Below are 12,181 nucleotides of genomic sequence, written 5' to 3'. Positions count from 1 at the left end.
AAATGATTTATGAATAACGTTGGCTATAAAATCCCAGTTGTTTGTAGGGTAAAGGAACATGGGTTCCTAGATATTTCCATCAGAATTAGTGGAGATTGCTGCACTGTCAAACACTGTATCTGGAAGTACTTTCTCCAGTGATTTCTAAGCCAACCTTTGAGATTATTTTATTTTATTTTTATGCTTATAACTACAGTTTATTCAGAAACATAAAACTAAACAGTTGGATATAAGCTGATACCTGCCACTGAGTCGGGTGATTATATGAATGAAAGGTTTTTATGTAATTTTTTTTTTAATTTGGATACTGAATCTGCTAATCTTTCAGTCATACTCTTAGTTTCTAGGAGACTCAGTTTGTTTATTTTTTAAAGGTGATGGATATTACCAATTTACAGGAATTTCTATACAGGTTAAAATACTGCAATATGGTCCCCCTTTTTGTTTGTTTGTTTTGTTGGTTTGGTTTGGTTTTAGTAAAGCTTAAAATCTTGACTCTTACTTTGGTACAAACCCAAAATAAGAACAATTTTTAGACATTGGAGTTCATTGTAGTAAGGCTGTACTTCAATGTCCCTCACATCATCAAAGGATTTTACCTCTATAGTAGCTAGGTTAAGAGTTGACAGTTCTGCTGTGCCAAGGAATGAATTGTAGGCACAATTATTTGGATACAGATTTCCTGCTATGATCAAAGCTATTTGACTTGAGTGATTATCATAATTCTCAGCCCACAGGGAACAAGTTACATTCATTTAAGACATGGTGTGTGTATTAAGATGGTCTATCTATGAAGTCATTCATCAACTGTTTCAATGAACAATGGTTCTACTTGGAGGATGGCACAGACATTAAGTGAGGGTAATATTCTGGTTCATTGACTGTGATGATTTTGAAAAGCATTCATCTCAGAAAAAAAGAATAACTTATAAGGTCATCTTCTTCAAAGCTGTGTATAGTAGCCTGGGCTGGCATTTGTGTTCTCTTAGGGTCTGTATAACATCTGTTCAGGATCTTCTGGCTTTCATAGTCTCTAGTGAGAATTCTGGTGTAATTCTGATAGGTCTGCCTTTATATGTTACTTGACCTCTTTCCCTTACTGGTTTTAATATTCTTTCTTTGTTTAGTACATTTGGTGTTTTTATTATTATGTGACTGGAGAAATTTCTTTTCTGATCCAGTCTATTTGGAGTTCTGTAGGCTTCTTGTATGTTCATGGTCATCTCTGTTTAGGTTAGGGAAGTTTTCTTCTATAATTTTGTTGAAGATATTTACTGGCCCTCTAAGTTGGGAATCTTCACTCTCTTCTATTATCCTTAGGTTTGTCTTTTCATTGTGTCCTGGATTTCCTGGATAGTTTGGGTTAGGAGCTTTGTGCTTTTTGTGTTTTCTTTGACTGTTGTGTCAGTGTTTTCTATGATATCTTCTACACCTGAGATTCCCTCTTCTATCTTTTGTATTCTGTTGGTGATGCTTGCATCTATGACTCCTGATCTCTTTCCTAGGTTTTCTATCTCCAGGATTGTCTCCCTTTGTGATTTCTTTATTGTTCTTATTTCCATTTTTAGATCTTGGATGGTTTTGTTCATTTCCTTAGCCTGTTTGATTGTGTTTTCCTGTAATTCTTCAAGGAAATTTTGTGTTTCCTCTTTAAGGGCTTCTAGCTATTTACCTGTGTTCTCCTATATTTCTTTAAGGGAGTTATTATTATTTCCTTCTTAATGTACTCTATAATCATCATGAGATGTGGTTTTAGATTGAATCTTGCTTTTCCAGTGTGATGGTGTATCCAGGACTTGCTATGGTGGGGGAATTGGGTTCTGATGATGCCAAGTAACCTTGATTTCTGTTGCTTATGTTCTTAAGCTTTCCTTTCGCCATCTGATTATCTCTATTGCTACCTGCTCTTGCTATATCTTATCGGAGCCTGTCCTTCCTGTGATCCTGGTTGTGTCAGATCTCCTCAGAGTCAAGCTGTCTCAGTGATCTTATGATTCTGGGATCCTGTGATCCTGAGATCCTGGGTGTGTCCAAGCTCCTATGAGTCAAGCTGCCTCTGGGATCCTGAGATCCTGGTGTGACTAAGCTCCTAGGATCCTGTGTTCCTGTGATCCTGGGTATGTTAAAGTGCCTGGGAGTGGGGTTTCCTCTGGGTGTTGTGGGACTAGCTGAGGAATTCATACCCAAGGTCTGCTCAGGGCACCAGCCCATAACAGAAGGACCCTGTGCCACTGGTCAGGCAGTGTTCATGGATCCCTGGATCCCACTGGTCCCAGTTACTTCCAATGTTGGGACAGATGTTGTGTCCTCCTTACCTCTGATCCTCTGATGCTGGGTGTGTTAGAGCACCTGGGAATGGAGCTTCCTCTGGGTGTTATAGGCCTGGCTGAGGAGTTTGTGCCCAAGGTCTGCTCAGAGCCCTGGCCAGACCGGAAGAGGAGCTATTATTTTAATAGATGAACTAGATTGTCTTTTTAGGTCTGAAAAGCCTTTAGTTAAAGTTTTAAGTTACAAAAACACATAAGATCTTCAAGCATTTAAAGATTCTGGAGGTATAGGAAACCTAGCCTTCAGTTTCTTGTTTTCAAGTAGCCTGGCTATTGACACCACATTGCTTCAACATACCACGAGGGGCTCAGTGCGAGGTCTAGGCAGACATGAAAAAGTCTCCCTCAGGAAGGTGGTTATCTCCAGGAGAAGTTGACATGCTGCCATCTTCAAGGCAAAGGGACAACCACATTTAGAGGGGTTCACAGTACCTAAGAAAAAGAAAGAATTCTTCATGAGAAGACAAACCAATAACAAATAGAGGGTCATGGTGTGATGGACCTAGCTACACCCATGTAAACTCAAACTGCACATGAGAATATTTTCTACACAACCTCAATTTACCTACTCCTGTCAGCATGACTTGGGCATGGCCATCCACCTCTCTTCTTCCTCTCTGAAGCTCTGTAACGGGTGCTTTAGCATTAAAGTATCAGACAAGCAGAAGTCAGTGTTTCCATTACAGTACTATAGAGTAACACAACACAGCTCCAATGTCCCCAGAATCCAGTTGGTGAAAACTAAAATTGAAATTGGTCTTGTATTCAGTCAAGACTTGACGGCATATATGACAACCAGCTTGGTTTGGAGCCGTCAAATCCTAGTAATGATATTAAACAGTTTTGTTTGTTCGTAACAGGGTCTCTCTCTATAGCCTTGGCTATCCTGCAACTTGCTCTGCAGACCACGGTGGCCTACAACTCAAATAGATCTTGCTTCTTCATCCCAAGTGCTGGAGTTATAGGTATGAACCACCCACCTCAGTTTATACCACACTTTAATATAAGCTTTCCTGTCAAAGTATGACACAGCTGTACCAACTGATAGTCTCTTTCACTCTATAGAATACAGTTGTTGTTGTTTTTTTAACTTTGTCAGACATCAAATCTATTATAGACCAATGACTCAAATTTGTACTAAATACAGATAATGGCCAAGGGAATAACAGGATTTAAAACTGTCAGGATTGGTTGAGAGATCTGTATTAACATGAACCCTGTATAAATATCCTGGTTACTTTATCTTCAGAAAAGAACAATGCCGTCTAGCATCCTGACTCTAACAAAAGAAAGAAAATCGTTATCAGTTGAATAAATCATGTCATCAAATTGTCACAATATCATTATGTATCAATAATTTTAAAAATTTCCAAAATTGTCTCTTGGGCATAATGAGATTTCTTGGCTGAATGGTACACATGATTTTTTGACACAGAAGGTAGATGTTACAGTCTTCTGAAGACATCTGGCTTATTTTTTCCACCAGAGAACCATTGCTTTTTCGAAATAGTTAATACATGGCTGAAAATCTGCCTCTCATTAGGAAGGGAAGAGATAAGCTTGCACGGAATTTCCAAACAAACATGTGCTTGCATTATATTTAGCGTTGGAGTGCAAAGTTAGCTAAATCACACATAACAACCTCATAATTAGTTGGTGATCACAAACATCAGTCTTAAACTCAAGATCAAGACTACTCTGAGCTACACAGGAAGACCATGTGTGGACAAAATGAATAATAAAAATAGCCAAATACCAGCTACTCATTGTAAACTTCTGGATTTGTTTGTTCATTTCTGAGGTTCTCTGGTAGGTAGTGACCTTGGCTGTGGTCTAGTCTCTTTCCTGATTATTACCTGGTTATATCCTGTTACAATGAGCAAAGATGAAGCTCTATATGACCCAAACAAAATACTGATGTACCAGACATAACATATGAATGAATGGAGCTTTTGCATTTGATGTGGATTGCACACTGCAACCTATGAGGATGTACTCATTTAACATCTTTCAGATCCTTCCATTCTAAATGACCTCTGAGTGGCTTCCAACATATACCTCTGGCAGGCTGACACGCATGACAAGCCTTTACTAGGTTTTGTGACTACTGGAAAGTCACTCTCTAGCATTTAGTGTATGAGTGAAATTAAACACCAGAGTTTTTCCAAAAATAGACTAGGTTATCTTCAGAGTCAACTTTTGTCATTGAGTTGATATGTCCATTCAATATTTTCTCAGCAGAGATGTTGAGGTTTTTCTCTCGCTTTATAAGGTATGAAAAGAGAACAAAATAATAGGAAAAAGTCCTTGATGCAAGAGAGGAAAGGAACACGGTGAGAGATTTCCTTGATTGTTAAATCTTTTCCAATTTGTGTCACAAGGTTAGGGCAGATTTGGCATGCATTAGCCAAGAATAACCCTTAAAAAATAACCAGAGAACTTGAGTTGCAAATGAAGAGGAAAGGTTAAATGGAAAGATGTCACTGTTTCCATTGTGGAAAGATGCAGATTCCACAGCCCACTGGAATTTCTACTCAACAGAATGCTGCACCCTCCCTAAGGCTTGTATAGTACACAGCATGGATCTCTACAAAGGTATTCTGTAGAGGATCTAGCAAGAATACTCTTGTCTTTAATTCTATGACAAGTCTAAGTAGATACAGCACAGGACAGTCATAGTTTAAGCAAACTTTGAATTTCTTATTAATACTGAAATATGCTTTGATTAAACTATTCAACATTATTCTTTGGAATGCATCTCTTTGTGTGTAGCACAGTGTATAAACTTGCTACAATAGGTGTGTACACACGGGCACGGGGACACACATGCTTGTGCATGAATGTGGAGGTTGGAGATTGATATCAAGTGTGTTTCTTGAAAAGCTTCCCACATTCAAACACCTTTGTTCTCAGACAGGCTCTTTCAGTGAATCTGAAGCTCGTCCATTCAGTGGGGCCAACTGGCCAATGAGTTCTATGGACTTTCCTGTCTGTCTCCCCAGTGCTAAGGTTATAGTCTCCCACAACTGTGTCCAGCTTTTTAATAGGGTTTGTGAGGATCTAAACTCAGGTCCTCAGGCTTGTGCAACAAGCAGTTTTCTGATTGATTCATCTTTGCAGCCCCTGGAAAGCATTTGTTGTTTGATTCTATTTTGCACAGTGCTTTTAGTTTAACAGGATAAAATCTGGAAGGGGGGAGAATCAGAGAGAGAGAGAGAGAGAGAGAGAGAGAGAGAGAGAGAGAGAGAGAGAGAGAGAGAGAGAAGCAAAGCAAAGCAAAGCAAAACCTTCTTGGAAAGTAAATTTTTCACAACTGCGTTCTCTCGCAGAGGCTTAGTATGACTATAGATAACAAGAGTCAGAGCCTAAAAGGTAATGTGCCTTCCACATTGCCTGCAGTGCTTTGTCTAGCTGCCTTCTCATCCTGACTTTTGCTTGATCCCTCCCATGCCCCACCCCTATGTACATGCTTTACATTCACATGGGGAGAAGGGGAATGGTCTGTGGGAGATGTAGGAAGGTGGAGAGAGAATGAGAGAGGAACAAAGAAGTGTTCCTAAAGCAGAGTTTCTTACAAGCAGGGGCTCTTGTAGTAAAGGGAGTCTCCTTACTGTCATCTAGAAAGTCCTCCTCCTCATCCTCCCTCCGCAGTCTTCTCTTGGTTTCCTCATCATAGATAAGGCCGAGCAGGTTAGCAGGACTCTCACTCTCTCCATGGCACAGCTCGTTCAATCGGATGCCAATTGCCTACAGCAGAAAAGGAAGGAAAGGAACACCACAAAGGGTGTCAGACTCTAAGACAATACAAAGTCCCTCAAGAGTGGATGTGATTTTCCACACAGCCCTCTTCTGTATTCTATGTGTTGTCACCAACAGTTTTGCCAATATGGGAATCTAGAGATGGAAGGAACACAGATGTCTCCAGGGTCATTTGTTCTAAAGATGTGTTTAAAAAATGGAATGGACATTTTTATATGCATATACAAACATTTTTATGAAACAATTGTCTATATTTATTCAAAGTTCATTCATTTTGTAGGTCTGATGTAAGGAAGCAATCAAGCAATGGTCTGTCTGTCTCTGTCTGTCTGTCTCTGTCTCTGACTCTCTCTCTTTCTCTCTCTCTCTGTGAATTTGTGGTTAAGTGTACAGGTATGTGCATTTGTGCAAGTGTGGAGACAAGAGGTTCGTATGTTTGCACACTCTCACCTACTGAGCCATAGCCACATCCTACATGTAGGCATTTGTTTTTAAATAGAGAGATTACAACAGCAAAAAAATAAGAAAGTATCACTCTTTCGAAAACATTTGATTATACTTTTTTTACAAGAGTATCAGTGCCATGCTAGTGGGTTTGGAAGTTGGCAAGAACACTATTCCTGTGGTTTTATTTATATTACCATTTATGTATGCACTTATTGGCATTTATGGGCTTCTCCCCATCCCATGATAGTAACTTAGTAAGAAATGTTAACTGCTCTTCTGGTAGAGCTTCTAAAAGCCACATTAGAAAGAGGACATCTAATAACTTGGCACACTGACAATATTGATTCTAACATGGCATACACAGAATCAAACTCTGTTTTCCTGAATCATGGCACATCGTTCCACAAGTTATGGAGAGGAATTTTCCTCAAGAGGTAAATACACTCTCTCTATTCAGTTCCTTTTGTATCTAAACATTGCAGAGTATGTGATAATGAGAGTCAGAGCCTTGGGAAGGAGTTTCAAGGATAAAGTAAAGTGAATACTGCTATCGGGTCAGACACTCTTGTGCTCTGTGCATTAATAAAAAAAAAAACACAACTCATTTTCTTCCATATCCGCATAGCATACTTAAGAAATACTTAGCAAGGAATTAGACTCACTGCTGGAGACCAACCCGTACCCATGAACAGATGTACAAATTGCATCCAGAATACTTTCGATAAAAACATGACTGTTTTGAATGTGTTCAGCTTCTGGAAACAAAAAGGTCTTTGTAAGATCTGGAAATAAGTGACAAACTGCAGACCAGGGAACAAAAAAAATCTAACAAGAACATACTAGAAAAAGTTGTCACAATATCCCCCCAGTTGTACTTGCTAATTTTGGAAGGCTTAAACAAATAAAAGATGACCATAAGCAGCATCACCAAAGACTTTGTTCTGAGGATGAGGCGTGATCAGTGAGACTCAAAGGAGAAATTTTTTAATATTAATTTTTCTGGAATATTGTAATTTAATAATTTAAACTCCAAATTTATAAAAAAAATCAAACCTAAACTTGCCTAAGTTACAGTTTAAAGTTCCACATCTCATCCAAGGCTTGAAGGATGTCTTAAGGAGACATAATTCCTTTCTTCCTCCATTCCATGAAATATTTATAAAATGAGATGTTTGTAAGGTTTGGAATGAAACACGAATATACACAAGCTGTTCAAGTGCACTGGTGTCTATTGTACATGTGCGATGAATTATGAATGCATTTACAGGAAGATCACTGACAAACAGGGAAGTTACAGAGGTTAAGAGACTAGCTGAAGGCTGTGGACTGAATTCGAACATGTTTGTCTCCTATCCTTTTCCTTACTACACTCTGCGTCTTTTGGGGAGGTAAGAACATGTTGAGTGGCACATTTACTGGTTCAGAAGATACACAACCATGTATCTCATTTCTACAGACTTAGAGCAGCTGATGTGTTGGCTGACTGAAAATGGAGCTAGATGTTCACTTAAAAGAAACTAAAAGTTTCTATGATTTTGGAAGTAAACCAGGCATTCAGGGACTCACCGAGAAATCACTGAAGAACAACTTTTTTTTTAATGGAGAAAATACACACGGAGGACGGAAAGGTATCTGAGGACTGGGTAGCCTAATGAACCATTGGAATTAGAGGGTCATTGGGCTTTCTGCTGAAGAAGGTAAAATATAAAGCTTGAATTCAACATTTATAGAAGTCTACTACTTATATAAATTTATATTTTATATATTATTAATTATATAATATAATCATAACATTGAATATTAAAATATATAACACAATAATATTTAAGTTATAAGGTATATTTATATTATGGACGTTTAAGTTAAATAGTTTTATGTTATGAGCTAAATCAAATTCATCATCCATAATCTTAGAAATTATTTAAGCAATGATTCCAACCTGAGCAACTTGGGCCTTAACTCAAGGGAAAGGGAGAGGGGGCATTAGATAATTTTCTTCTCACCAAACAGCCAGAGTTTATAGAATGAGTCACAGGGGCCAGGGCTAGAGGTTGGGACCTCAGTATGAACTTTCCGTTCCAGATAGATTGTGTCCAATGGACAGGACCTTACTGGCAGTATACAAGATGGATTATAAGGCATGCGGATGAGAGAAAATGGAAAATAATCATCTAAATTGAAGTAACAAAGCTCTGACCTATGAGGCATTGATTAGGAAAAGGTAGGATCAGCAGAGAGAGATTTGGAATGTGCTAAATAGCACACGTGTCAATTGCTGGTAGTACCACTAATGTAAGCCAAAATCTTAGACATGTTTGCAGATGAGTGTGCATTTAGGAAGAGGTGTTTTATTTTGTTCAAACTATTTTGTTTGGAGATATAGAGAAAATGCCTTCAAGATGAACTTAGCAATGCAGACCTGGGGTTTGAAAACTTCTCTGGACAGAACATTCTGTGCTAGTTCCTCACATCAAGCACTGGACATACAGGAGTTGAGTGACACTGATGAAAGTCACACAAGGAGAAATTATAAGAGATCTTCAGGCAATAGATATATGGGGAGGAAAGAGGTGAGGCCAGGGAGGAGGGCACTCCTCAAGTGAGGTAGGGAGTCTAATCGGGTCCAAATGTTTCAACATAGTGAAGTGAGTGGACGTCTTCTGAAAATGTGCTTTTGTTTTGAAAATCCACATCAACTAACTGACTCCAGATGGTTCAAACTTTTAGGAAATGTATGTTTGTGTGTGTGTGTAACTATGTATGTGTGTATATACATATTTGTATGTTTGTATGCAATTCACCACCAAAGGATTGGAAATAGCAAGTGTTACTAAAAAGGCCTTTAAAATTGCTTTACATAAAAATAAAGGGGCCATCTGAAAAGAGAAAATAAAAATAACTAAAAACTGTCTTGATTATGTATCTTAGTGGCCTCAAATCTCATTATTTATTTTCTAATTTCACCAAATTTAGGCAGGGGAGTCCCCCTGATCTCACTGAGGTTCTAACACATGCATATGGAAGAGAAGAGGGGGATAAAATCCACATTCTAACAGTTGCATAGCTGTGAGTTTGCAGTTCACTTGTGTGGGAGAGTTTTGATGTTCTGGCAGAAGAGGGTAGGAAGAATGATGTGACAGAGAGCTTTGTAAGTTTTGTAATAGAATATGCTCCTGTTGCAGACTGTCTCAATTAAAATAAGAAGAAAATGAGTCAATCACAGTTTTAATTATATCAAGTTAATAAAGTGTGAAGAAATATTAGAGTTGGAACAACATCAATATGATTATGGTACAAGAATTATCATTTGAAGATTATTTAAAATGGTGGCCCACACATTATTGAAATTAAATGTATTTTTCTGTGTTAATGGCAGATTGTTAATCTTGCTATATTTAATTATGGTAAATAGATAATCTTATTTAATTGGCCTGTTTATGTTGCTTTATGTTATAGGCTTTCAAAAATACCAGTGATACATACATCTCTATGTTGCAGATTAATGAGTGGAATAACAGACCCGTTCAGGCCTCACACATTCTCTCTGTTCTCTAAACACAGGAAATGATGAAGAGGTGAATCATCTTGGGGCATAAAACACATAAATTCAACATAGGTTTGATTATTAATCATACTGAAGACCAACAAGGAATTGGTATGATATGACGGTCCCTTTTAACTATATCAAAACAAGGCCCAGAGGTACTTTTCTCAGAGAGACACTATGCACATCTGGTGAATATGTTTATAATTTATGAATTCTTGCAAACGTCTCCCAATATATTTTTATGTACTGTTTAATGTTATTATCAGAGAAGGGTCCATCTGTGTTAGTTATTTATAGCTTATTATCTCTTTGCATGGGGAAAAATAGAGAAGTTAAGCACTCCATCTTTTAGCTAAAAAGAGTTGAAAGGCTGAAAAAAAAAAAAACCACTTTACATCTCCATTTTACTGGGGAGTAAAAAATGTCCAAAGTTCCTGGACTTTTGAAAATAAGAATTTTTTTTTTTTTTTTTTTTTTTTTTTTTTTTACCAGCAAAGGGTTGAAATGTTTTAGTTTGAAACAGAAGATGTAGAGTGTTGGAATAAGAAAAACCTTTATCCTGCTACTGCCATGTGGGGGTATAAATTTCCAATCTGATGATTTTGCCTTGATAACAGACAATGTAGTCTCATAGAAAAAAAATATCACCCCCAATTTCAACAGGATTATTAGGCCAAGTAATTGGGAAAGAGTATTCAATATTTTAATAAGAAAACTAAATATGAAAGAAAGAGACTGGGATCTGCAAGTCTGCTTAACAAAAATGCTTGGGCTATTGCTTGAGATTGACCAGAGGAGAGGCCATTCAGGATGAACTCATGCATGGACTGGGTGTTGAGTCTCAGTGAGAGGTTCATGTTCAACTGGAAGGAAGACAATAGCGCCAGCTTCCTTCAACTATCTATCTTACTTTCCCTAGAATTTTATGTTCATATTTCTGTCTTTTACATTGCGTTACATCATAACTCTCCCACAAACATGTTTTACAGAGAATTTAAGGCCCTGTCTGTGAAGAGTGTTTAGAGAGAAACTGCCATTCCATTCTTCACCTCCAACCTCACCTATGTTATGTTTCCTCCACTGATCCTGCTTTGTTCAGTATGATACATGCCTTTTAAGATTTCTTTTCTTGCTTCTGGTCTGGGCCAGTTCCCTGAGCAGACCTTGGTTGTGAACTCTGCCGCCAATCCCACAACACTCAGAGGAAGTTCTCCTTCCAGGATTCTAACACGCCAGGATCATAGGATCAGAGATGAGGAGGACACAACATTTGCCCCAACACCAGGAGTATCTGGGACCAGCAGGACACAGACACCCAGGAACTCTACCCAACCAGTGGCTAGGGTTTCTTCCAGTCTAAGCTGGTGCCCTGAGCAGAACTTGTGTTTGAACTCTGTCCTCAGCTAGTCCCATAACACCCAGAAAAGTTCTACTCCCAGGTGCTCTAACATGCCCAGAATCCCAGGATCCCAGCATCCCAGGATCCCAGGATCCCAGGATCCCAGGAGCTTGGTCACACCAGGATTTCAGGGTCCCAGAGGCAGCTTGACTTCCAGGAACTCTGACACACCCAGGGTCTTAGGATCCCAGGATCCCAGAATCACAGGATCACAGAGACAGCTAACCTCTGAGAAGTTCAGACACAACCAGGATCACAGGAAGGACAGGCTTCAGTCAAGTATAGTGAGGGCAGGTAGCACTAGAGATAATCAGATGGCAGAGCCAAGCATGCTTATATTGTTAACATAAGCAACAGAAACCAAGGTTATTTGGCATAATCAGAACCCAAGTCTCCCATAGCAGGTCCTGGATACACCATCACACTGGAAAAGCAAGATTTGAATCTAAAAATCACTTCTCATGATAGAGGACTTTAAGAAGGACATGAATAACTCCCTTAAAGAAATTCAGGGGAATACAGGTAAACAGGTGGAAGACCTTAATGAGGAAATACAAAATCCCTTAAAGAATTACAGGAAAACACAATGAAACAGGCAAAGGAAATGAACAAAACCATCCAAGATCTAAAAATGGAAATAGGAACAATAAAGAAATCACAAAGGGAGATAATCCTGGAGATAGAAAACCAAGGAAAGAGATC

At 38.6% G+C, this 12,181-nt stretch overlaps 1 protein-coding gene across 11 annotated transcripts in view; it reads right to left on the bottom strand.

Moving 5' to 3' along the window:
* The window catches only part of Unc80 (unc-80 subunit of NALCN channel complex), a 207,538-nt gene that overhangs the window by 103,378 nt on the left and 91,979 nt on the right, over positions 1-12,181 (bottom strand). For 6 of the 11 annotated variants that reach the window (XM_029478005.2, XM_029478013.2, XM_029478006.2 and 3 more), the window contains exons 24-26: positions 5,939-6,074; positions 2,893-2,964; positions 2,626-2,759 (exon numbers count right to left, since the gene is read on the bottom strand). In XM_029478005.2, the coding sequence (XP_029333865.1) occupies positions 2,626-2,759; positions 2,893-2,964; positions 5,939-6,074 (342 nt within the window). The remainder of the gene's footprint in view (positions 1-2,625; positions 2,760-2,892; positions 2,965-5,938; positions 6,075-12,181) is intronic. The other 5 variants (XM_029478018.2, XM_085838083.1, XM_021162282.3 and 2 more) reach the window with 1 other exon arrangement.

This window comes from Mus caroli, unplaced genomic scaffold (genome assembly GCF_978045245.1).
Source record: "Mus caroli unplaced genomic scaffold, Mus_caroli_1 scaffold_1, whole genome shotgun sequence".
NCBI classification, from domain to species: Eukaryota; Metazoa; Chordata; class Mammalia; order Rodentia; family Muridae; genus Mus; species Mus caroli.
This window is presented reverse-complemented; position numbering and strand designations above follow the sequence as displayed.